Here is a 24,394-nt window from a genome sequence, read left to right as displayed (position 1 = left end):
TGTTTCATTGTAGTATATGCCTAGTTTTTGACCTTCACATCCATTGTGCTTTGTTATCCAGCACAAGCAGCCCTACCTTTTCATTTGAAACAAAGGGTTAAAATACCTTCACCTACCACAGAAGGTAAAACACTTAAGTCACTTGCATCCCCATTCCCTTCTGTATTAATTTGTAGAGGATGAGGCATCAGAAGAATCAGTTTGTGATGTTTGTGAGAAAGAAAGAAAACCTAAGAGGGAGGGGTTCACTTGCAAATCTGGATCATTTCACTAAAAGTTCCAATACTTCAGATAAATTTGGATCCTCCTCTGTTAGAACTTAGCAACTTGCAAATCAAGGGCATAATGCAAGACGGCCTTTCAACTCCTAATATGAAAAAGATGACAAACTTCTTGCAATTTAATATAACCATACACGGATGACCATAACGTAATCCAAAATATTTGTCCTGAATAAATTCAAGTGGGGAAACTCGTTTGCTGCATATATATAGAATATCTATCTTTATGATCAAAATTAATAAAATCCATCCATCAGATAGGTAAAACAGTCCCGATATCCTTGTGCATCGTTCTAATAACAGTACTAACCTGCTCGGTTTGATCTTCACTTGAACATGCTCCAAGAAGTACTTTGGCAGTTCCACCATCTGGGTAGCAACCAGCATCAATCATTTCTTCAAAAATTTCCAAGCATCTTTTGTATAGTTTCTTTCTAGAGTATGCTCCAAGACGAGAAGTCCAAGTCACAACATCAGGTTTTAAGTTTTTGGTTGGAAGTGATTGAAAGAGCTCTTCCATCTTCTCGAAAAACCCTGCCCGTCCATATATGTTAATCAAGATGTTGTATGTACTGATATCAGCTGCATATGGTCCTTTTTCCATTGCAGTCAAAACTTCCTCCATCTTTTTTAACTGACCTAACCGGCCATACAGGTTTAACATACTGTTAATGACAAAGGTGTCTAGCTCCAGCCCGGACTTTTGCATCTGGTTCACAATGTCCTCACATTTTGTTACATTGCCAGCTTTGGAGTAGGCAGATAAAAGCAGCATATGGGATTTCACTGTTGGGGTTATTCCTAATCGCTTCATCTCTTCAAATGCAACTTCTGCATCTGAAATGCATACAGAGAACGGTTATTATAAATGAAGATGGTTAGAATTTAGAATGCTGCAATGGTTATAGAATTATGCATGGAACGAGAAATATAATAGAAGACAATGATGATAAAGTTATTTCTATCATAAGAACATAATAGCACTGAACAGAACAGACTTATCCATAATAGTTTCATTTGCAATCACAAAGGTGCCTTGAAGTCTGAATGTTAATATTTACCTTCATGAAGACCAGCTCTCCCATATGCATCTACCATGATATTATATGAAGCTCTATCGGGTTCACATCCCATGTGCTGCATGAGAGAGAAAATTTCTGCAGCCCCATAAGGAAACCCTGCACGACTGTAGGGAGAAAAATCATACAGAAGTTTGGGTATATATTGAAACAACTTGGACATATTTTTTGAAGTTGCTTCTCAAGGAGGTGTAGTAATATGTTCTGAAATGATTGCATATTCGTGGAACATTAAACCACCAAATTCAGTAGATATTAACCTGTAAGCTTCCATAAGTGCATTATAAGCATAAACGTCAGGCTCGTGTCCTGCTTCTTGCATCTGCTCAAATATTTCTTCTGCTTTCTCACAAAGTCCTTCCCTAGCAAATGCATTTACCAAAGCAGTATACGTGCATATGTTGGGTTTACATTTCTGACTTCTCATTTCGTGAAACAGCTTTAAGGCCATGTAGGATTTTCTTTCCTGCACAGATCTTAAATTTTGAGGAACATTTTGTTGTATTGTTTAATAAGCAAGCAAGAAATAGAACATTTGCTTGTTAGTAATCTGAAGCAGTGAACTATATCAGTAGACGATCATTAGAAAAGCAGAGGACTTCAAGCTTGCAGAAAGTACTAAAATGCAATACGGCTCACCTTTCCATATAAATTGATTAACGTCGTATATGTGTCAGTAGATGGTTGGCATTGATCTCTTTTCATCCTCTGAAAGATCTCTAGTGCTTTTTGAGGGTTTCCTCCTTTTATTAACCCATTAATATAAGCATCGAACACGATTGCACCTGAGTAAAATTAGGATCTTTCTGCATGAATTCACATTGTACTTAGTTTGAAGGAAATGCAATCAGTCATATGTGATAAACTAACAAGCTGGGGCCAAGGTTTTTGAATTTTGAGATTCAAACAAGATTTACCAAGCAACATTGAAAAGTATTTCGCAGCAGAAGCAGTTATTAGAAGCTAAAAGAACGTTTATATACATGATTACGATGATAATGATCCACAATATTCATTATTTAATTTCTCAAGCTCCTTAGATTAACTTTTTCCTTTCTTAAAAGCAGCTAGAAATTGGAACAGACACATACTTGGAGGAAGACCATACTTTCTCATTTCACCAAAGACGGCTTCAGCCTTATCTAGCAATCCAGACTTGCAGTAGGCCCTCAGAAGAAGGGCATAAGTGTCTTCAGTGGGGATGCATCGAGCTTCAAGAAGTTCTAAATATGTTGATTCTGCCGCTTTATGTTGCGATTTCTGCCCATAAGCATCTAGCAGCAAATTGTAGCAGATGACATCTGGCTTGAAGGAGCTCTTGTACAATATCCACTCACATATCTGGACAGATGATTACAACATTACACTCAGAAATATCAAGTTTATCAAAATATCAGAGACTTTTGATCATTCTAAATATGACAAATTGCAAAGTGCAATATTAGATAGTAATCAAATTCAACATGATGGGGAATACTAGTTTCTCACCAAGATAATGGAGCCCCACTGTTTATTGAGACGAAGTTGAACAGCGACATTAATGATATCATCCCATATGGTATGAGAGGCTGGAAGTGTATCAAGAATTTCCCAAATACTGCTTTTATCAACTTCCTTCTGTACAAGGTCCAGAATCTTCTGACCAGTGGGGCTCATCACTGGGAAAACTCCATCAACAAACCCGGATCCATATTTCCATCCTCGCCCCCTTAGAGAACCACCTAGACAAAGAAGATGGTCTGCATTTTTGAACGTGTGTGTATGCAATAACATCATAGCTAAGACAACAAAATGAGTACAATGTTCTGATTACATCGTTTCCTAGACATTTTCTTGTTGTTGAAGCTTCTGAATTTTCCACGTTTGTCAATATACAGGCCGTCACGCTTGCTCTTCTCGACAGCTCCACCACCAATGGAACTCTTGGTTTTCCATCTGAAATTACTCTTACTACAGATTCTTGGCCCAATGAAAATATAACTGATGGCACATTCAACAATCAACCTATTTAGTTACCAAATGAAATTTCCATTAGAGGAAAGGATGGTAATTGATGCACAAACTAAACTGAAAAATGTAAGATACAGTCAGACAGTGAATGAAGAGAGAAGAAGCTTACATGAATGGTTGGAGGTGGAGGAGGAGCTTCCAGTTTGGTATTTTTGTGAGCTTTCAGTTTGCAAGAAAGAAGATAGTGTTGATAACATGCAGGACGGGTGAGGACAAAACAGATAAATTTCAAAATATCTCACACCTTTTATATGGACAACACATTTTCTTTGTCTTTTCATTCTTATTTACCCCCCAGATTCAATGAAAATTTTACCCTATTGCAAATAATAATAATAATAAAACGGTAATTTAGGAAAGGAATTGGATCCTTATAAATACTAAGGTTACTCAAATCTCAAAACACTCCCTTGGATCCTTATAAATACCAATGTTATTCAAAGAGAATCAACGAAAATTTTACCCTATCGCAAAACACTTCTACATGCAACAAAAACTTCCCCTGTTACATCACCAACAGCCAGACGTTGGCCCCAGGGAGTGTTTGGAGAATTGAAAAAAGTTTTTGTTTTCCGCTGGTACCAACGTCTGGCTGTTGGTGATATAACAGGGGAAGTCCTTAATTGGTGTTGGAAGACTTCAAGGAGTGCAAATGGAGTAAAAACTTGATCAGAGTTCCCTTGAAATTTTTTGAAGGACAATCCAAGTTTGAAGGATAAAATTCAGCCTGTCAGAGCTGAATTAGGTCTACTAATGTTGCATTGGGTTGGACGAGATTTCTTAAATATGATATGAAAAGAAGGATACTGTGGAAGATCACAAATAGAGAGCCCTGGAGGCTGGAAGAAACTCTTTTATCCACATCCACCCAGCCTTGTGACTTTTAAGGAAATGAGATTGAAAAGGGTTCAAGCTACATAACCAGGAATGGGGATTAGAGTAAATTATAATGGCACTCACTTACATGATGGGTTATTGTTTACTAGGTTTTTATTTATTTGTTTGACTTTCATCCTCTTTCAATCTTGATGCTCTGTAACTTTCAACCTTTGATTGACCCTATAACTTTCCGCTTGAGCTCTTTGAATCTTTATGCTCAGTTACTTTCAAGTCTCTTGCTGGCAGTAGATTTTCTGTTTGAGATAGCAAACATTGTAGACAATGACATGATTTCTGAGTCCTCCTTAAGGTCCAAGCCAGAGCCAACCTTCTAATCTCGATCGTGTCCCCCCTTAAGGTCCCAACTGTAATAAAATGATCGATATATTTTCCAACGTACTTCTTTCAAGGGTTTTGTTTAGCACATGATTGCCATGATACGCTTTTTGAAAATCAAGGCCATTTTTAAGTAGTTCATTCCCAACTATCAGCTATTGGTAATGTCAATGAACTGATGAAGCCTACATTACATTCATCTAATGGCAAGCCAATCCTGGAAATTCCACTTCAAATTCATGCAGTGGGGAGTTGATAGATATAACGAGTCTAGGAATTTCGGGTCCGCTGTAAATGTCTTAATGAAGTTCAAAGCTATTGATAATTTGTCTCAGAATTGTAAGAAAGGTAAGGCTACAAACAAATACAAATGAAATTATGGCACTATGCTGCTTCAGCCCAAGATGTTTGTGATTTGGTTCCTAAAGACTCGCAGCATAGCATCCCATACCAAATCATTTTTGCTGAATATGCAACCATCTCACAACATAAACTGGATTGATTAATTTTTTTGGTTTTTCAAATTTTCTGCAGTAACAGGCACACTACTCCACTTCAGCCAAATAATCTTCAATCTCTGCTGGGGTTAGCACTCTGCAGAAAAGTGAGCATAAAAAGATGATTCCGCCACAAAATACTGGAATAGTTTCAAAATCAGAAATTCATCAAGCAAGGATATTAACTTATAATGAGCAAAGCATTTATTGCCAAAGTAGGAAGTAAAGATGGAGCTTGCCTGAATTTTTTGTCTGTGCCAATTATCCCAATCTCAATATTTTTTCCTGAGATTTGTCCTTCAAATCTGCATCAAATATGAAGCAACTAATCAGACCGCTTACAGAAATACTGAACTTGAAAGTAATAACTGAACGGATTGTTGACTGGCTGGCCAGGAAGCAAGATGAAACTTGCATCACTGAAACAATCATTTTGCATCACTGGCTTGTTCTCATTTTGTCAATCTGATTGACTGAAGGTGAACTCCACACAGCATTTGCCCAAGCAGTAACAAATACTTTATAATGAAGCACAAAAACAATTTTCTTTTTCAAGTTTCTTCCCCTTTCTGACTCCTACATATTATGCATTTATAAAAAAGGTTATGTATATATACCCCTCCTTCAGAGTCAAAATAGCCGTGTGCACAGCATCATCAAGTTCCATATCATTGGTATACCTGAATTATAAAAAAAATAATAATAAGATACACTTCACCTTTGAGAACAACAAACAAAGTGAGACATAAATTTGAATCGTAAATATCAAACATAAATAATTGAGAAATGCCAAATGATCTAAGTGCTAAACTATAGAAATAATAAGACAGAAAAGGACATCCAAGAAAGGGTATCGTGTTAAGTTTCTATTTGAACATATATAAATCATGATTGCTTAAAGGCTTGACGTTACATGATGTTTATGACAACCAGAGAAAATGCCGTCGTTATCTATATTTCTTTAGTTAGCAGGGTTACCTATTGGTTCTCAAACCAGTGATGTCAAATACATAAAACATTATGGCAAGCCAAACTGAGAGCATGTGTGGAAGAATAAGAAATTCTCAGATTAGGCAGAGACAGACCACCTAATAGTATATGTAGAAACAATAAACAATTGTAATGGTAGCCCCAAAGCCCACCTAAATTCTTTTATGAAAGAGTATACAAGGCATGAAGGAAGAGATGTCACTTTAGTCGGTTTAAAATGGACGAAATGTCCAAAACCATGTCTTAGTACCTCTTCTCAAGAAATGTTTTTGCATTTGAGACATTCTTCCCCATTGCAGAGGCTTTCCACGAGAAATATGAACCTGAAGGATCAACCTATAGAGAAATAAATTTAAAAATATCAATATTTGCATATAAGCTTTCATATTATTGTCAACAAAGGGCAGAATACAATTTTTTAAATATTACTAACGCCGGACAGGAATTTCCTTCTCTCCCACCAACTAGAATAGAGTTATGATTAAAACAAACAAAAGTTGTCTGGAAATGATTTAAGAAACAAAAAAAGTTTGAAAAATATATTTATCTGCCAAATGATGCAATCCATTCAACTAGATTCAAATTCAGCTAGTGTTCTTAGGAGAAAAGCTTCAAAATGTGCATGTCCTAAAGGCAAAGCACTGAAGTATAAATTTTCCAGGCAGATAAAAGAGTTTCAGTACGCCAACCAAATTCAGGAGTGCAACCTACTGTATGGAGAGCTGGAAATTATTTGAATGAAGCTTAAGCAAGATTACAGAGAATGCAAAAAACTTTTGTTTAACAAACTTTAACACAACCAAATATTGGGCAGAAGCAAGTTCAGAAGCCAAATATGCTTTAAAAATTTAAATTAATGTTCTTTCCTTAAAAGGCATCATCTCTTGCAACCGGAAACAACAAATAGAGAAATGATTCATAACAATATTTAATAAAACATTGGAGAATGGAAATACCTGGTATAGTTGGGGACCACTGTCATCAAACCCAGCAACCAGCAGAGATACCCCAAAAGGCCTTACACCACTACAAAGAAAAGGGGAGAAAAATACTTCAGTAAATTTAAAAAGCATCGATTAGAGGCCATTGGTTTCATATATGGATCGTAGTCTCAATGTGACGAAACATGGGCCAAGAACTAGTGTATTTGTTTCAGTCCAAAAAGGGAACCACATTTTATATTAACATGGACAGAGTGATAGTTACCCAGATTGAGTGAACTCCTGCATAACAGCCGCAGTTTCCCTCACAAGTTGAGTAACAGGGATTGGTTCCTACAAACATGATAGTTTTATACAAGTTAAGACCTTCACAATATACAAGCACATCTTATTATTCTAGTTTGCAAGAACTTGACAAAGATATGATGAAACTTTGTCACATCACATCTCACAAAGTTATAATCAAATAAGGAGAGAAGAAAAACTCAGTACCTTATATAATCTGTGATATTGTTCTGCCTGCTTCCTGCTTTTTCGAACCAAGACTCGAAAATCAGGACCCATACCACTGCAGGAGAGAAACTAATGGTAAGAAGACTTGCACGCTGAATGAAGATAAAATAATAGATTTATGTACAAGTAACTCAGTACTAAGAAAATAATGGGCTTCAGTACAGGAATCACACAAAAACAAACCTGTAAACAACTCCAATATTTGGTGTCAAACTCTGTATCTTTTTAACCTGACCAAAGAAAATACATACCATCAGAAACCAACATCTTAGAAGGGGAACCATTCAAATCATTCCATAAACATGAGAAACAGTCCTATTTAGAAAAGATGTTGTTCAGAACATAGATATGGTGTGAAGCACTTAAATCTTGTAGGTCCAAAAGTTAGTTAATGCTAAAAGTGATACAAACTCATATCATCATGACTCATTACAAATCCAAGTCTCCAGAAGCTATGCCACTAGGCTCTGGCACATAGTCTCCATTTAACTCAAGCAGATAGAAATTGTAATATAAGATAATATCAAACTAGTTAAATTTAAATAGGGAACTTCACAAGTGATCAAGAGGACTTACAGATGCTTCATCAACCAAGATTGAAGGTAGCTTCTTCTCAGTTGCAATAACAACCCCATTAGCAGCTGCAGTAACCATGTAAACACGCACACAATTATACAGACAGCTATGTCTATGTCTGATATAGAAAGCCCAACTTTTAAATTTCCTTTCATATCACATCAGCAGGTTAAATTCCCACCAAATATTTTCTTACTAGTTCGTTCTAAATATATCTGTATACATTGGTCCGTAACAAAAGTTCCAATGTTTATCATTAAAATTGTCAAAACAAAGATCTAGTTTATCCAAATTGTACCATTATCTCACTTCAACATTGCATCTGAAAACTTCTGAGTAGGTTCTATCCAAATATCAGATCACGCATTTGGGCCTAAAGTAAAACCTGAACTAATTTATCTTAAAATTTTCAGCTCAATCCAATATATAGTTCAAATAAATTAAAAAACCTAGCTTTTCATCCAGATGCCAGATTCTACCAATATTTCAATAATCTTCTGACTGGTTCAGCAAATCAATTAGATTACAAGCACCACTTAGAACAAGCACAAAGAACCCTAGCAGGACTAATCACCCAATGGGTAAGCTTAAAATAAAGCTGACAAAGCACTATGACCATTACCTTTGATCCCCAGAGAGGTTTGGCCCGACCCAACTGCTGTCAAAGCGTGCTCGATCTGCACTAGCTTCCCTGAAGGGCTACTCAGCATATGCCGCAAATAAATCAAAAAGTACAAATACCCAACTAAATTTCTACACCAACGCGCGCACACACATATATATGATGAACCTGGAAATGTGAAGAATAACGATAGAGCGGGAGAGTTACCTGAAAGTGGTGAGAGAAAACGAGTACTGACTGTCTCCCATTGCGTGCTATAGAGAGAAAGACTCAAGCTTTTTTCTGTGTTTCTGAAAAACGGAGAGAGATTTGACGGAAGTTTTGGCGAAAAAACATAAAAGTGGTCTGAAGACCCTGCTTTACTTGTTGGAGAAGAAGGTTTTGGTTTGGTTCATGTTGGGTGGGCTTTCAAATTATTAGGCCGAGAAATTTCAATGGACCTTGATGAGTTTCAGCTTCGTCTTCAACTTTGCATGGGTTTGGCCCAAAACAAAGTTGACCCGACCCGACTCTGTTTAGAGGTTTTTTCTTTTTCTTTTTCTTTTTTCAAGGAGTGGAAGAAAAAGGAAAAACCCTTCTTCTCCAACACGAAAGCATATCATAAATCACCATCTCTCTGCAGAAGGAGCACTCATCGCAGTGAAGCAAATCACATACTAATTCGGTAACTCTCTCTCTCTCTCTCTCTCTCTCTCTCTCTCTCTACATTAACACATGATTAGTTCCGTCTATCTTTACTGAATGGTCACTGAAAGTTGATAGAGAACTGAGTCTCTCTGAAGATTTCTTAGAGTGTTCTGTTTGGGTTGCACGAAATTTCAATTTTGTTTCATAGTATTTGTTTTCTCCCGATCTTTTTCAGTATAGAAGGTACTCGGGTAAAAGTCCTTTCGCTGTTTTACGAGCTAGAGACAGATCTGTCCTTATTCACTGAAACCCATTTCTTGTTTATTTGTGTTGATTCAGATCAATCTCAAAGTTCCAATCAAACCAAGATGTTTCTCACAAGGTGAATTTCATTTCTGAGGAGTTTTCTTAAGTAAATTATATGTCTCAATTATATGCATACACATATTCTTTTTTTACTTCTTTCCTTGTTGATTATTTTTTGGGTATGTGTGTGTTGTGAAGGACTGAGTATGACAGAGGAGTAAACACCTTCTCCCCTGAAGGCAGGTTGTTTCAGGTTGAGTATGCCATTGAGGCCATCAAGGTACGACCTTATTATATCCCACTTTCACTCTTTTTCAGATTCTTAAAAAAAAAAAAAAAGAAAGGAAAAAAAAAAAGCCTCATTTTGCATAAAATGTAGGATTAAGCAGAGTGTCAGTGGCACAAAAATAGCTATTGTTTTAACACATTTTCTCTATATAATTACTGGATATTGAAAGTTGGGTTTTGATGAATTACAGTTGGGTTCGACTGCTATTGGGTTAAAGACAAAAGAGGGTGTTGTGCTTGCTGTGGAAAAACGTATCACTTCGCCTTTGCTGGTATGCAAATTATCTCCTTATGTGAATTCTTTTACTTACCTCTTTGTATTAGTTGATACTGTTATAGCTACAAGTTTAAGCCAAAGTTGTTAGAGGCCTTTTGTCCTAGAACACATGGCACCCTTTTTGTGTATCCTGTGTTTAAGAATCATGCTTAAGTTAGGAGCAATAAAGCCTCTGACTTTATCTCATTTTCAAATTGTATTGGGTCAATCAATTTTTATTTTCCAAATTCTACCTTTTCTTTATCCAGCTCTAACTTGTTTCCATGGATAATATGTTCATGTTTCAAATTTAGACATTTTCAGTTTCACTGATGAATGATATTCTATACTTTTCACCTTCAGGAACCCAGCAGTGTGGAGAAAATTATGGAAATTGATGACCATATAGGATGTGCCATGAGTGGACTGATTGCTGATGCTCGTACACTCGTTGAGCATGCACGCGTTGAAACTCAGGTACTATTCTCATTGGTTTTACAGATTGATATCCTAACCTTTATACTTGTATTCTAACTTCCAATTTTTGCAGAATCATAGGTTCTCCTATGGTGAGCCAATGACTGTGGAATCTACAACACAAGCTCTTTGTGATCTGGCCCTTCGGTTTGGTGAAGGTGATGAAGAGTCCATGGTAATAACCATTTTATTTGGTTTATATGAAAATTTATGTTTATAGTCAAATAATTGAATTTGCTTAGTTTGGAAGAAAAATTTGATATTAAGATTAGTGAAATTGTGCTTATACTTTACCAATACTCCTCATCATTATTGATTTTTCTGTTTATTTCGTAGCAATTCATAATCAAGCACTTTAGGATACCTGTTTTATCTTTGATAAAGAGATGAACCAGGGACATACTGTTCTTTCTTTTTAATATGAGTGAAGCATCTTTTGGCATCTGTTATTAGATCTCTGTTGCATTGTTCCTATATTATCCCTGTGATGTTATATGTTATTGCTATATAATTGGTTTTTTATGTTCTCGTTTGCAGTCTCGACCATTTGGAGTATCTCTTCTAATTGCAGGTCATGATGAGCATGGGCCCAGCTTGTAAGTGATACTTCCTTTTTCTTTTTCTTTTCTTGTTGTGAGATATGTATAATATGATTGTGTGTGTGAATTACCATTAAAGAGAGAAAGCCTGTGCTTATTTAAAAATGAATCACTAATGAGGCATTTGGCATATATATGTCAATGCAATCCCAAAGAGAGAGTTAAGAAGGATCTTTGCAGTAAGATATCATTTTGACAATCACCATTCCATGTTTTGTTATATTCCTACCATTTATGTATACAAGCAGTATCAGTTCTTTTGTTTGGCTCCAAGTTGAGATGCCTGTGCCTTTTCTTTTAGCTTGATGTAAGCAGGAGAGCACATTGTAGACCTTTGTAATGCTACAATGGTTTTGTTTCTTAGGGATATGTAGTTTTATGTAGTATTGTTGATCTATGTAAACATTAATAAGTTATACTCTCTTTCTTTTTCTTTTTTTTCTAAAGTTTACTTCCAAATTCTTGCTGCTTCTGTTTTGTATGTTCTTGTCTCTTTGACCCAGGAAAGAAAACTTCTGTTATGCAGGTACTATACTGATCCATCTGGCACATTTTGGCAATGCAATGCAAAAGCTATTGGTTCAGGTTCAGAAGGTGCAGACAGCTCTCTGCAAGAGCAATACAACAAGGTATCTCTGCTTGTTATAACTTATTCGTTTTCTTATTTGTGTACATATTCTACCAAGTCGCCTTATAAGTTACGGAGCATGAAATGCTGAAGTGGTTAGCCATATGTTTAAGATGAATTTGCTTGTACGCATGATTGAAGTCATCCTTCTAGGACGAAGCCATTTTACTTTTTTGACAATTTTCTGGTGGAATCAAGTTATGGAAATGCTTTCTGCTTCATGCTTTTTCAACCATATAAATCAGTATTTTCATTTGATGACGGGTTTCAGGAATTGACTCTTCAAGAAGCTGAGACAATTGCTCTGTCTATTCTTAAGCAAGTTATGGAAGAAAAGGTGAACCTTTATAATTGATATGGATTTTGACCTATTTTAGTGTTTACATATGTCTAGTTTGCATAGGGTTACTTTAATTGACCTATTTTACTGTTTGCAGGTGACTCCCAATAATGTTGATATCGCAAAGGTTGCTCCAACATACCATCTGTATACCCCTTCTGAGGTGGAGGCTGTCATTAGTCGCCTATAAGCTCTCGTTTTAATCCGAATTGAATTTGTTTCTGTATTTGTTAAGTTACAGAAAAGGATTTCGGATTTGTTTATGGTTGATGATTTTGACCAGTAAGCCAAGAATATTATCATCCGACTTTGATGAGCAGATGCCATCCTGTGCTCTAATGAAAGATTTCATGTGAACTGATGAAAATTTTGCAGTCATTTTGTTTGGCGCACAATTCTCCCATTATCTTCTAGAGTGGTGGCATGTTGTGTTTAATGCAGGCTGTTTACCCAATGGTGGTTAGTTGGCAGTGCAATTTTAGTGCCTTTTATTTGACATTGTCATCCATTGCAGTTCATGTTTTAATTGAATGTTAGCAATATGAGAATGAAGAAAATTGGTGTAGGTTTTCCACGTTGGAATTTATAAATATATAAAGACAAAATACAAAAAGTAAACCCATCGACCTAGTAAATTAAGACAGAAAATGGAATTTATAAATACATAAAAATAAAACAATTATATTTTAAAAAAAAATCAAGAAAATCAAAATTGAATGAAGACCGAAAAAGTGAAAAGGAATTATAATCTTTTGCACAGGCGTGGTTCCAATCAGGAGCATCCCCGTCATCATCATCACCATCAAGCTACACGTTCCCGATCATCAAGGAGACAGAAGAACAGGGAACCTGGAAGCGGAACTGATTTTTTTTTTTTTTTTTCTTTCTAGAAAATGAAATCTGTTCAGCTTCATGGCCAGTTGAAGTTTCATTGGATCCACTTGAACTTTGGTTCTTTAGTGATTTATGAAATTTGTTTGAGATGATAAACAAAATATCTCAATTATCAACGCTTATCATTAATATTAACTTTCATAATATAAATAAATATTATTTACAGTACTAACAAATATATTCAGCATCAAACTAATTGGTCTGATATTGCAGAGATCTTATCTCACCCCCTCTCAAGACTCAACTATCCTTAGAATTAGAAGCTCAAAATTGTATGCTTCCCTTCTAAATTTCTAATGACAGGAAATTAATCCCAACTAAATTTCAAAATTGAGCTCTATTCTTTGTGTCCAGGTCCAGGAATGGCAATTACTGTCCCCATTGGTCTCTTTCTGTATACTATATATCCAAGAACAAAATCATTGGATTCTTCTTTTTATTGAATTAAAACTTCAAGTGAAGTTGTCATTTCCTTTGCCTCCAGCCCTACTCGGGGTGTATAACTAGTGCCGCTATATACGTATTCTATGGTGCACATCGCAGACATACGCTTCTTTGGCAAGATGATCCGCAACAACATCAGCCTTGCGGCATAAACGCAAAGCTACATTTGAAGTATTGCCGAAGAACTGGTGGAGAAATCTTTCAAAATTTTGATTTCCTGCATGATAGGAAATAAGAACCATGTAATTCAATTTCAAACTCAAACAAACTACTAGAACACGTCAAAATAAAAGATCCAGGCAAGTCAGTTTTGTGGGAAGAACAGTAGAGTTCATTTTGAAAATTAATTACAAGGTGTCTCTTATCTTGCTCTACCTGAAGAACAAAAGGCCATCAAGTTCAGTCATATCTCATGCTAGGGTTGCCCTCTTTCCCTTTGCATCTCTTGACTGCAAAACCGTTATTTGTTAGTCACAACGTAAATTTTACTTTGAAGATATACTTCTCAAATAACAAATGAGCCTACTGCAAGCACATAAAGAAAAGAGAGAGAGACCTGTGCAGCAACAGATCTTTTTGAATCCAAGAACTCGCCGTAAATGCCATACAATCTTTTCTTCTCAGCTTCGGAAACAGATGGCCTTGCCCTGGAAGCAGTAGACTTCAAGAGAACATCATTAATAACTGGCTTTTTCCCCGGATCATTGGTATCTAAACCAGCCAGAATTTCATGCACTGCTGCAAGCTGAGCATCTGAGAGAAGAGCTTGAAGGTCAGCCCCACTAAATCCCTCAGTCATATAAGCTATGGCTCTTAAATCCACGTCACCATCCAGTGGCAGCTGAAGCAGTTGACCAAAAAAAAAAAAAAAAAAAAAAAAAAAAAAAAAAGAAGTGGATAACAATTAAACAAATTGCAAAATAGCTAAATACAAGTGTAAATCATATGCTTTGATTAGATAATTTCATTTCTAACCTTTTTTGAAAGGACCGTCAAAATATCCAACCTTTCACCCAGAGATGGAAAATCACAAAATAGAAGGCGATCTAGCCTACCAGGTCTCAACAGTGCAGCATCAAGTAAATCTGGTCTACTGCTTGCCATGAAAATGCAGTCATTTTTCATTAGACAAGTGGTATATACTCAGTAAAGACAAGAAAATATGATTGAAACAATCTATAAACAGGACCTATGTCTGCATAGGAGCAACACTGTTGACAAAAGATGGAGGCAATTTGCACAAGCTTCACTGTCTTGTTCTAGTATGTTATAGCATTCATGCATGGGTCATAGCTACAAATAATAAAATTACAATCGCTACCTTTAATTTCTATAGGAAATTTAACTGACCACCATGAGTGAGTACTTTGGACAAATCTATTTTCTGACCTAGAAACTGATATCAGAAATTCAGCACTTATAAATGAATCTAAAAATAAAACAATTACTCTGAAGAGAATCTAACCTTGTTGCAGCAAACACAAAAACACCAGTCAAAACTTCAACACCATCCAATTCAGTCAGAAACTGTGAGAAAGCAATATACTAGGATAAGAGAATCAACTATGAAGAGGGGAAGAAGATAAATTGGGGCAAGAAAACAAGAGAGGACCTGATTGACAACACGATCAGTTACTCCAGTATTGTCATGTCCTCTTTTGGGGGCTATAGAATCAAATTCGTCAAAAAAGAGAAGGCATGGTGCTGCAGCAGCAGCTTTGGTGAATATATCCCGGACCTAGACGTCAGCATCAACCAATGTGCATTACACCACACAGAAGATTGTTCTAAAATAAAACGTATAAGGAACCACTACACATTTTCTATCTTCCCCCTGAAACATTAACGTATCTGTTGTGGAGCCGGTTATTTAACTCTAAGAAGAAATATACCTCTCATTTTTCACATGATTATGTAAGAATTTCACATCATATTATAGAACAATAAAATCAACTTGAAATCTAAAGACTTTGGACAGAATAGTCAGACACTTTCTGTAGCCAAGTTCACCGAGTACCAATGAAAATAATCATTGATCATCGGCTCATATATCTCCAAAAATATTTTTTTGACAATGCTAGTCTGAATTCCTACTCCACACAATTTTTTCACGTTACTTGATCACTAAGCTGCAGAAACACAAAAGAAAAGGTGTATGCAACATAATTTCACAAAACAACTGACGCACAATTCAATGGATTGAGAATCAGGTAGAGGCAAAGACTGATACATTATGTAAATAAATGTAGTATAGAGTCTACTAGAAATCAATGCAAAAGGAATGTGTACATGAATAATTCACCACTTACAGCTTGCTCTGAAGCACCAATATATTTATTCAACAGCTCAGGTCCTTTGACTGATATAAATCGTAGTGAACAGGCTGCAGCAGCAGAACCAACTATATGTGTCTTTCCACAGCCAGGAGGCCCATACAATAGAACATTGGACCGCAACCTTAAAGGAGCTTTTGCAAAGATCATTGGGAATTTTGAAGGCAATTCAATCATCTGATATTGATAATAGGAATTGAAAATAGAGATAGAACAATTAGATTACAAAAACAGAAAGACAAGTACTGAAACAAATGAATTATATTACATCATGGAAAGTAAGATATGACAGCAGTACAAAATATCAAACCAATTTTACTAAACATCAACAGGCTAATAAAAAAAAAAATTATTCTCATGGTCGAACAACTTTGATTGAAATCAATTAAGTGGAGCCAAACCATCTTTGGATTCATTGAAACTGTAGATAATCATACAGCTGAGGAGACAATGTAATATAATGAAACAGAGAAAGAAAAACGAAAAAATGGCAGAGACAAGACAAAAGAAAATAAGAGTAAAAAAACTCTACCTTCAATAAGCAGCAAATCAGTGATTAAAGGCAGCATGAGAAGTGAAAAACGCTGATATAGATGATTTCCCAAAACAAAAACTGAATTGATAAAATTATACCTCTTTAATTGCATTGCGAATGTCAACAAGACCACCAACGTCGTCCCACCCAGTCCGACCACCTTCAGGAGCAGATTTAGTGACGTCGCGCATGGCAACCGGAAGGAAATCGTGCATTGCCCGAGAGAAATCATCCCTTATTAAAGTGGGATTTTCACTTTTGTCAAAAGCAAAATGATAAGGCATAAAACGACCTATGGCAGCATGAACAGCTCTATCGACCAAGATTTCCTGCAACGGCAAGATTGTTAAGATAGTCCAACCAAAACAAAATCTAACACATACACCAGAAAAGACTTTAACAGTTCTCAATGATCAGATTACCTACAAAAACATTCTCAATTTGAAACTACCACAAGCCGCAAAATTCATGCTTAAGGCACTGAAAGCATTCTCTTTTGTGCCCATCAAAAGTAAAAACTTAAAGGGGAAAGACACAATGCATTGAAGCAGAGATGATCAGATCTCTGCATTCATTTGTACTTGTATGCAGGTAGCACTCTCCCAAACTATTCCAAACATTCTAACTTTAAATAACAATATATATGTTGGAGACCTGGACAGTCAGGATTATAATCGCACTTTCCAACGGAGTTTATTAGTTTTCAAGAGAAGAGAGAAGATTGTCAACATTATCCACTGTCATCACCTCCATAAGCAGTCTTTTATCTAGAGCACATAATTTAAAGTTCTGAAGGCTGGAAGAATAAGGATGCAATAGTGGACTAATAACAGCCCATACAGCATATAAAGATGAATTTCATGAATGTAATAATATTTGTGCAACTTCTACCCTCCAAGGTGTAATGTAGAAACATGAAGAATACCAGATCATATGAATCATAGCCATCGCATTTTGAGGCTACATCTTGTAAGATATCATCAGAACATTGTAAGCAACGTCTCTGAATTTCATGCTTCAAAATGGCTTCACGTTGTGAGGCAGCAGGAGCAGGCAATTGCACATGAAAGTCGAACCTTCCTGATAATGAAAAAAGTCAAAAAAATATAGCATTCAAATGTTTTAATTAAAGAAGCAGACAAATCTCTATGATTCAGTATAATGCATTTCTCATTCTATATTCAGAAAGAACAAACCTGAAGAGCTCAATGATTGCGGTATACTCTCTAAAGACTTTACCGAAGCTATGAATGCAAGGGGACCAATTCCACACGAGCTCTTCCTTTTTTCCTGTTCAGAGTCCCAGTAGATTTGTTAGCTGACTAAAGGACATAAACCCATCTAATGATGGTATGAAATTGAAAGGTTAGCTTGTTGCATTTTATCATTTATAGCTGGTACAATAGATTAAAAGTATTTGACCCCCTACAAAAATTAAGAGCAATTCAGGCATTATGACAAGAAGACAGCATAGGCTAAATTTTATGCTAATATGAAGTAGCCAAGGTCTGATTGAGCAACACATATTTTAATAAAGAAGGGATTTAAAGGAAATTTAAGATATAAATGCCCAATGGACTGCCAGTATACTGGGATGAGAGATTGAGCATTTACTGATTCTGCTCAAGTTTTTCCCTATTTTTAGCTCAAGCGGTACAGAGATTTCAGGGTCATAATTCCATAAGATTAGGGACTTTTTAGTTGAATAAATATATAAGACTCATTATTCAATCTACTAGCTCTGTTGCAAATTAGCATAGCATTCCAGGAGACAAATAAATGACAGAATTTCTATAAACTCTTTACAAGTTTGAAAGAACTATTTCTACAAATACAATTTGGTCCCAACAAGAATAACTTGAACTTGAAATAAGGTTCATTTATTCATTGCAGTGCCAAACAAATTATATTTTACTATTCTGGCATACTAAATCAATTGTAGTACCATGTCACAACAATCATTTATGTATTCTAGAAAATTAATAGATAAACATATCATTCTAGCATCAGCGTCATTGCTTACATCCTAGGAACCTTCACAAAAATCTTACCCAATATTCATCCATAATGTCGTTGAGAAATTCTGTCAGAGCAAGAACAGAGGTTGAAGTTTGAGATCCTTCTGAGTCTGAAGAGGATGAAACAATGCTATCAAGATCATCAAGAATTACAAGAGATGGAGCATGATCTAAAGCCTCAGACATATAGCTTGAAAGTGCTTGGCGAATGGTCAAGGCCTTTTCCATGGCAAGTTGTGAACAAGACACAAAAACTCTGCAAAGGCAAAAATAGGGCATTACAGTACATGCATATTTTACCATCATGATGCACTAAGTTGAAAATTTAAATGAAAATTCATTTCGGGTTACTTTTCAATAATTCAATGACCAAATGAAAAACAAAGGAAATTCGTCAAGATAACAACATACACATGTGCTAAGATGTCTTTATCTTCTTCGAGACACTTTGCAACAGTTCTTGCTAATAATGTCTTTCCAGAACCCTAATAGGAGAAATGGGAAGAAGAGGAAAAAACAATATCAAGTATTTGAAAGACAAACAAACAAACAAAACACTGTGTTGATAGATAGAAACCGCAAAATATGTCATTTAACTTCAAAAATTGCATCACCCAATGGAAAAACCAAATTTCAAAAGATGATGCACTCACAGGAGGTCCATATATCAGAACATGTCCAGGGAGAGGAAGATCGTGTGAACTGAACCATGCCCCAGAAGCAGGAGTTAACAACACCAACATTCCTACATTGGAAAACAGCATGTATTAGGGAACAGCAAGGAATCATTTAAAGTGAGAGGGGAAATATACTGAAAAACTAGTAGGATGTCAATTTCAGAGGATATGAAAAAAGACTGGTTTTTTATTTGCAAGTTAAGAAAATCAAAAGTTTCCTTTTTCTTTGTAACTCCTAACTGTCCACCCTGAGATATTGCCATATTTTAACTGAAAATGACAAGAAGACAAAATACATGCCTCTAACTCAACCATTTCAGTCTTCTCAGTCTTGTATGTGTGCATTATGGTAGTTAAACTCCAATCCTCCTTTACTACTCAACCAATACTTTCAATAGTAAACCAATACTTTTGTAAGACAACCAGTAGATTACTGATTGCTTATTCAAAAATCAAAAGTAAAATTGTTCTATTTTTTCTTATCCATAGTCTAGTTTAAATATCAGAATCATTCATCAAAATATTCTTCTCCCAGAACAGCCAGAGCATCCACCTTGAGATAAAGACAGCAATGAAAACAAAACATAGCAGTTTTCTAAAATCTCAAACACTACTCATTCATGTCCTTATTGTTGAGTGTCCGTCTATTTGTGTATTCCCTTGTGTTTCCATCCACAGCTACACTAAACCAACATAGGCTACCACAGTGTACTTCCCATAGACCATCAAAATTATATGTAAATAAGAGTTGGTTAGGTGTCAGAAGTGGAAACAGCTTCACGAGGAACTACAAATACCTACTATTTAAAACGTCAGAAGCAATTGTCCCCATCCAGCTCAAGGATGATACATCAGCAGGGACATCTTTTTCAGACATTCTCTCTCTTACTGAGTAAAAAGACACAGGATCACCCTCCTTCAGCTTTATAATTGTCTCTAGACCTCCAAGATTATTGTTGTCTTTGTTTCTTTCATCAAATACAAGCTCATATGCATTTCCAGCATGTTGAGATTCCTTGGAAAATGTCAATACATATAAGATTTCAACTGGTAGTTCAGCATTCTCATTTTTGTTTTCGAGGCAGCCACTTGATGATTCATGTACCTTCTCCTCAATCCCAGATTTCTGTCCTTTCACTTCAAAGTGAAGTATAGTTTCATTTCCCAAAACCAAGGAATTAATTTCTTCTCCTGCATTGGAAGCAATAGCATCAAGTTGTGCAAGGATCCATGCTTTAACAAGACTTTCTACTCCCTTTCCCTCCTCAGACTTCTGATTAGCCCCTTCATCCTCTTTGCAAGAAGATTCATATGAAAAAGCATCAACCACTTTGTCATGGGTTGACCAATCAGTGACATCTATGTAGGTGCTTGAGCCGGTCGTTAGAAGCATGTTTTTCTTCTTACGAATTTTATGCCTATCGAGAACTTCTATACCATTTCTTTCAACAGCTTTGTCCTTCCCAAATATCTTAAAGTGGCAAGGAGAAAGTGACAATAGGGGAATGTCAGTCTTCAAAATACCATTGCATCCCTTTAAATAAACCCCTGCAGGCATGAGAGCAATCTCATTAAAACAACCAGCTTCTTCAATGAAAGGTTATAAATGATTTCATTGTGAAACATAAGACTATTAACGGTAGGATAACTTGTGTTTCTCTGTTCTTATTCAGCAGATGCCATGGCCAATTTAAAGAGGGAGACATGGAAAATCCACAAGAATTCACCCAACTCTTGTGATTGATTGTGGAAGAAACAGTGTCATAAGGCACATGAATGTATAATTAGAAAATTAAATTTGCGGCTAAAGGAGCAAGAACAATCCAAACTCTAGATGGCGTTCCAAAAGAATATTTCATTTTAAAAATAAGATCCAGATGTAAATTCCAGTGAACATCTTTTGAGTCTATATTTCTAAATGCATTATAGTTAAATTGTACTCTATTCAACACTGGGTAGAACTTACGCACATGAATGCAGACGAGCTCTCAAATAAAGACGAAGAGACTGGGCAACCATTACATGCCCTTTAGCCACTGAATCAGAAATCAACAGCCGAACAATTGTTTCACGATTATCCTTCTTGTCATTTGAAATTCCATTGTTGGATTCTTTTGGAGTTGAACTGCTTCTTGTTCTCAAACCATCATTTTCCGAATTTTTCATGCTCTCTTTTGGTGATAATCTTGGCACAACAGCTACTAACTGAAGAGAGTTTAAGGAGAACATTTTTGCTGTTTCTGGGTGAATCATAGCAACAGAAGTGAGAACAACTCCAAGCTCAACACCTTTGACATAACCACTTTTGTGAACTAGTCTCCTGTCTGGATCTTGAATGCGCAGTAGTGCCTTTGAAATATGGCGCTTTCCATTAGAAGCAAGAGTGGATGAATCTCCATGTGAGTTGACAGTCTTGCGTCTCTTTGGAGCAACTGCAACTTCAGTCCCTGGAACCAGTTGCACTGGTAATAACCCACAAGTCAAAACATAATTCTGATAGACTAAGATATCATCATAGAGCACAAGTTATAAATCCCAGCTCATCGAGTTCTAAATTCTAACACTGAAAATTAATTGAATAACTGAATCAGGACGGAGAATACAGCTTCTTACCCACCGATTTCCTGGGGAAGGTTGAAACAACAAGAAATGTAATGGTAGTGCGGCCGTGCAACCACAGAGGAAATCTCATTGCTTCATGGACAATCCTCACCTGCATTTATCAAAGTTACGATACACTGATACACTGATAGACTGATGCACATATACAGAAAGATTATATACAACCACAAAGACCTTGAATTGACAACACTTGGAGCACCTGATTCAATATAGCAGCCTCTGCAAGCTCAGAATTAAGTTCCAAAACCTCCCAATCATCCTCCGTAGAAGGCTCAATTGTGACCAGAGTAGCCTTCGTCACATTCGAAAGAGCACGAACTTGAACCCTAGCATGACCTGGCAACGAAATGCAATCCCCAAATTGCTGAGCAACCTGCAATGCATCGACACAATCAATCACTGAAAAATTTCATAGCTTTCCTCAGCTGAAGCAGAAAAATTGAAAATTGAGCTTACCTCAATGGCTTGAGAAGTGGAAGTGGCGCCGGACCAAGCGACATTCCAGCGGCTGTCGTTTGAGGAGGAGCGAAGCTCCAGAGCGAGAACATGAGGGAGGGAGGACGACGAGGACTGGAGGGTTTGGATTAGGGCCAGAGGAAGAGAGACGTAACAGTTCTCTATGCCCCCAACTAACCTAACCTCAAACTCCATTGCCGAAGAGACTCAGAGTCAGAGAGAGATAAGAGGCTAGTTTTAGAAAGAAGATAAAGAAGCAAGCTTGACTGGGTGAGCGCAGCGCCGCAAAACGTCGTCTCTCCCGAGCCGTTCTCGAATTTAGTAACGCTTACGTCATCCTCCCTTCAAATTATCCCAACTTGCGTTTTTTTTTTTTTTTTGGGGTGCAATTTGCAACGTACAAAATAAAATCGTATAGCCGCGCGCGGCTATACTTGTTTAATATATTCGAATATTTAAATAGTTCAGCCGTCCGGCTACACAAATTTTTAAAAAATAGTACAGCCCGGCTATACTTTCTCAGCATATTCCAATATTTAGTTAGTATAGCCGCTCGGCTATACTTTTTTTATTCTTTTTTAAATTAATATAGCCGCGCGGCTGTACTCTTTTCCTCTAGAGAATTCCCCCTCTCTTCCTCTCTCCATTTCCTCTCGTTCTTCTGTCTTCGTTGTAGCTAAAACAAGCTGCCAGATTAAGTAGTACCATGTTATAATATGATAAAACACATATTATTAAGACTCAAACCATCTCTGGAAATTTATCAAAATTACTGCAAGCCTCTTTAAATATTTGAATTATGTTTTGTTGCTTCAATCGCAGTTCTTTCCCCTATAATACAAAATAAAGTGAAAAGGGAAACAAACTAAGCAATAAAATGAGAATATCTATGAGTCATCCACATAGAAACTAGGTAACTGAGTTGATGACTTTTCTCCAAACGTGTAAGAGAGTACATTCACTCATAAACATGCAGATAAAACAAAGAACAATAATGATAAAACCATGTTTCTTTTCTTCAAAATTTCAAATGAGTAAACATGATTTCCAACATAATGCTGGAAAAGAAAGAAACATCATGTACCCAACTCAAACTTTTTAAATGTTTACATGGTGGATATAGAAACGCAGGGAAATAACAGCATGATTAATATTATACTCCAAAATCCTAAAGTTTGAGAGTTCAAGCTATCCGTATAATTCTTATACAAAATATGTTGATAAACTGTCCCAGCACATCTATAAAAACCTTAATGATAGGCACAATGGAAAATCTTCATCTCATTGAAACACGTATAGCCGTGCGGCTATACGACGGTTTTTATTACTAAAAAATATATAGCCACGCGGATAGACTTGGGTTATTATAAGCTTCCTGCATGTGGGGATCATTGCATATAAGAATTAGTCTCACCTAAAACTTGTAGGAGGCAAGAGATGGATTCTGTGGGATTTCCGTGGGATATTGATTAAAAAAGCATTTCTTGAAATGCATATAATGTTTAATGTCAGTAAAAGACACAGAAAAATATTTCAAACGAATTAAGCACAACTTTGTATTAACTGTTTCTAAAAGAAAATATAATGTGTGAGAAACAGGCAAATTATCTACTCACAGGAGTGAAACACAACTCCCGGATTCCACAGGATGAATAATTTTGGGTACAGTATCAACAACGTCAGGAGAAGTGCTTTTGGGGAAGGCAAATAGAAGCAAACCACTCTTTGTTAACGAGCTAAAGAAGAGGACTTGTGTCTCCTTCCCCATCCACCTTCGCAGGAGACAAAGGAGGACCCTTTTGAAGATCATCTGTCATTGCCAGTATGATTACTAATTCCTTATGAGAAAGAGCTTAAATACCCCTTAAAACCTAGCTGCCAATGTACAGCTTTTCCATCCCCACAAGGAAACTAATTAAAATAAAATAAAATTAGGAAATAAAGTCCAAATTGGAATAGGAGAATCTGCCCAAAATCTGCCCAGCCACGTTTTTGCCCCAAATCTCCTCCAAATCTGGCCCAAGATAGCCTGTTTTAAAGATAAAAATGTTCTGAACACTTCTCTAGAAGGCCACGAACCCATCCGAGGTCATCTTGTGCTCCAAAAACGCAATAAAAGCCCAACACGTCACTATTCCAGCACATCGCACTGCTCCTTTATTTTATTGCC

The 24,394-nt window shown here is 36.4% G+C and overlaps 4 protein-coding genes across 7 annotated transcripts; 1 reads left to right on the top strand and 3 right to left on the bottom strand.

The window, feature by feature from the left end:
- Positions 1-464: 464 nt before the first annotated feature.
- Positions 465-4,126, bottom strand: LOC117625071 (pentatricopeptide repeat-containing protein At2g35130-like). The gene is made up of 8 exons (XM_034356648.1): positions 3,480-4,126; positions 3,174-3,364; positions 2,849-3,081; positions 2,452-2,701; positions 2,000-2,145; positions 1,621-1,826; positions 1,343-1,467; positions 465-1,118 (listed from the first exon to the last, which is right to left on the bottom strand). Coding segments are annotated over exons 1-8 (1,737 nt in total). The 5' UTR covers positions 3,482-4,126; the 3' UTR covers positions 465-534.
- A 677-nt stretch (positions 4,127-4,803) lies between these two features.
- LOC117625072 (proteasome subunit alpha type-2-B-like) lies at positions 4,804-9,160 on the bottom strand. The gene is made up of 11 exons (XM_034356649.1): positions 8,932-9,160; positions 8,725-8,801; positions 8,103-8,167; positions 7,710-7,756; positions 7,506-7,581; positions 7,279-7,346; positions 7,029-7,098; positions 6,323-6,408; positions 5,700-5,762; positions 5,322-5,387; positions 4,804-5,179 (listed from the first exon to the last, which is right to left on the bottom strand). Exons 1-11 carry the CDS (start codon positions 8,970-8,972, stop codon positions 5,131-5,133), a joined length of 708 nt encoding a protein of 235 aa, XP_034212540.1. The 5' UTR covers positions 8,973-9,160; the 3' UTR covers positions 4,804-5,130.
- Positions 9,161-9,265: 105 nt separating this feature from the next.
- Positions 9,266-12,648, top strand: LOC117625131 (proteasome subunit alpha type-5). Its single transcript, XM_034356727.1, has 10 exons — positions 9,266-9,388; positions 9,691-9,733; positions 9,856-9,937; positions 10,137-10,217; positions 10,565-10,678; positions 10,752-10,853; positions 11,216-11,274; positions 11,804-11,906; positions 12,177-12,242; positions 12,343-12,648. Exons 2-10 carry the CDS (start codon positions 9,720-9,722, stop codon positions 12,433-12,435), a joined length of 714 nt encoding a protein of 237 aa, XP_034212618.1. The 5' UTR covers positions 9,266-9,388; positions 9,691-9,719; the 3' UTR covers positions 12,436-12,648.
- Positions 12,649-13,240: 592 nt separating this feature from the next.
- LOC117625827 (peroxisome biogenesis protein 1-like) lies at positions 13,241-22,560 on the bottom strand. 4 transcript variants are annotated; one of them, XM_034357394.1, is made up of 18 exons: positions 22,225-22,554; positions 21,968-22,141; positions 21,760-21,859; positions 21,117-21,608; positions 19,948-20,694; positions 19,123-19,214; positions 18,881-18,954; positions 18,503-18,725; positions 17,648-17,741; positions 17,377-17,531; positions 16,550-16,780; positions 15,893-16,093; positions 15,196-15,321; positions 15,049-15,110; positions 14,559-14,676; positions 14,140-14,424; positions 13,959-14,032; positions 13,241-13,800 (listed from the first exon to the last, which is right to left on the bottom strand). In XM_034357394.1, exons 1-17 carry the CDS (start codon positions 22,417-22,419, stop codon positions 13,994-13,996), a joined length of 3,408 nt encoding a protein of 1,135 aa, XP_034213285.1. In that variant the 5' UTR covers positions 22,420-22,554; the 3' UTR covers positions 13,241-13,800; positions 13,959-13,993. The 4 variants fall into 4 exon arrangements, with proteins under 4 accessions (XP_034213285.1, XP_034213288.1, XP_034213286.1 ...); XM_034357397.1 differs by lacking the exon at positions 22,225-22,554 and having other exon boundaries at positions 21,764-21,859; positions 21,968-21,984; XM_034357395.1 differs by lacking the exons at positions 13,241-13,800; positions 13,959-14,032 and having other exon boundaries at positions 14,300-14,426; positions 14,560-14,676; positions 22,225-22,558.
- Between the last annotated feature and the right edge of the window lie 1,834 nt (positions 22,561-24,394).

The sequence above is a fragment of the Prunus dulcis genome, chromosome 4 (assembly GCF_902201215.1).
Source record: "Prunus dulcis chromosome 4, ALMONDv2, whole genome shotgun sequence".
In the NCBI taxonomy this organism is placed as follows: Eukaryota; Viridiplantae; Streptophyta; class Magnoliopsida; order Rosales; family Rosaceae; genus Prunus; species Prunus dulcis.
Note: the sequence above shows the minus strand (reverse complement) of the source record. Positions and strands in the feature narration are given on the sequence as shown.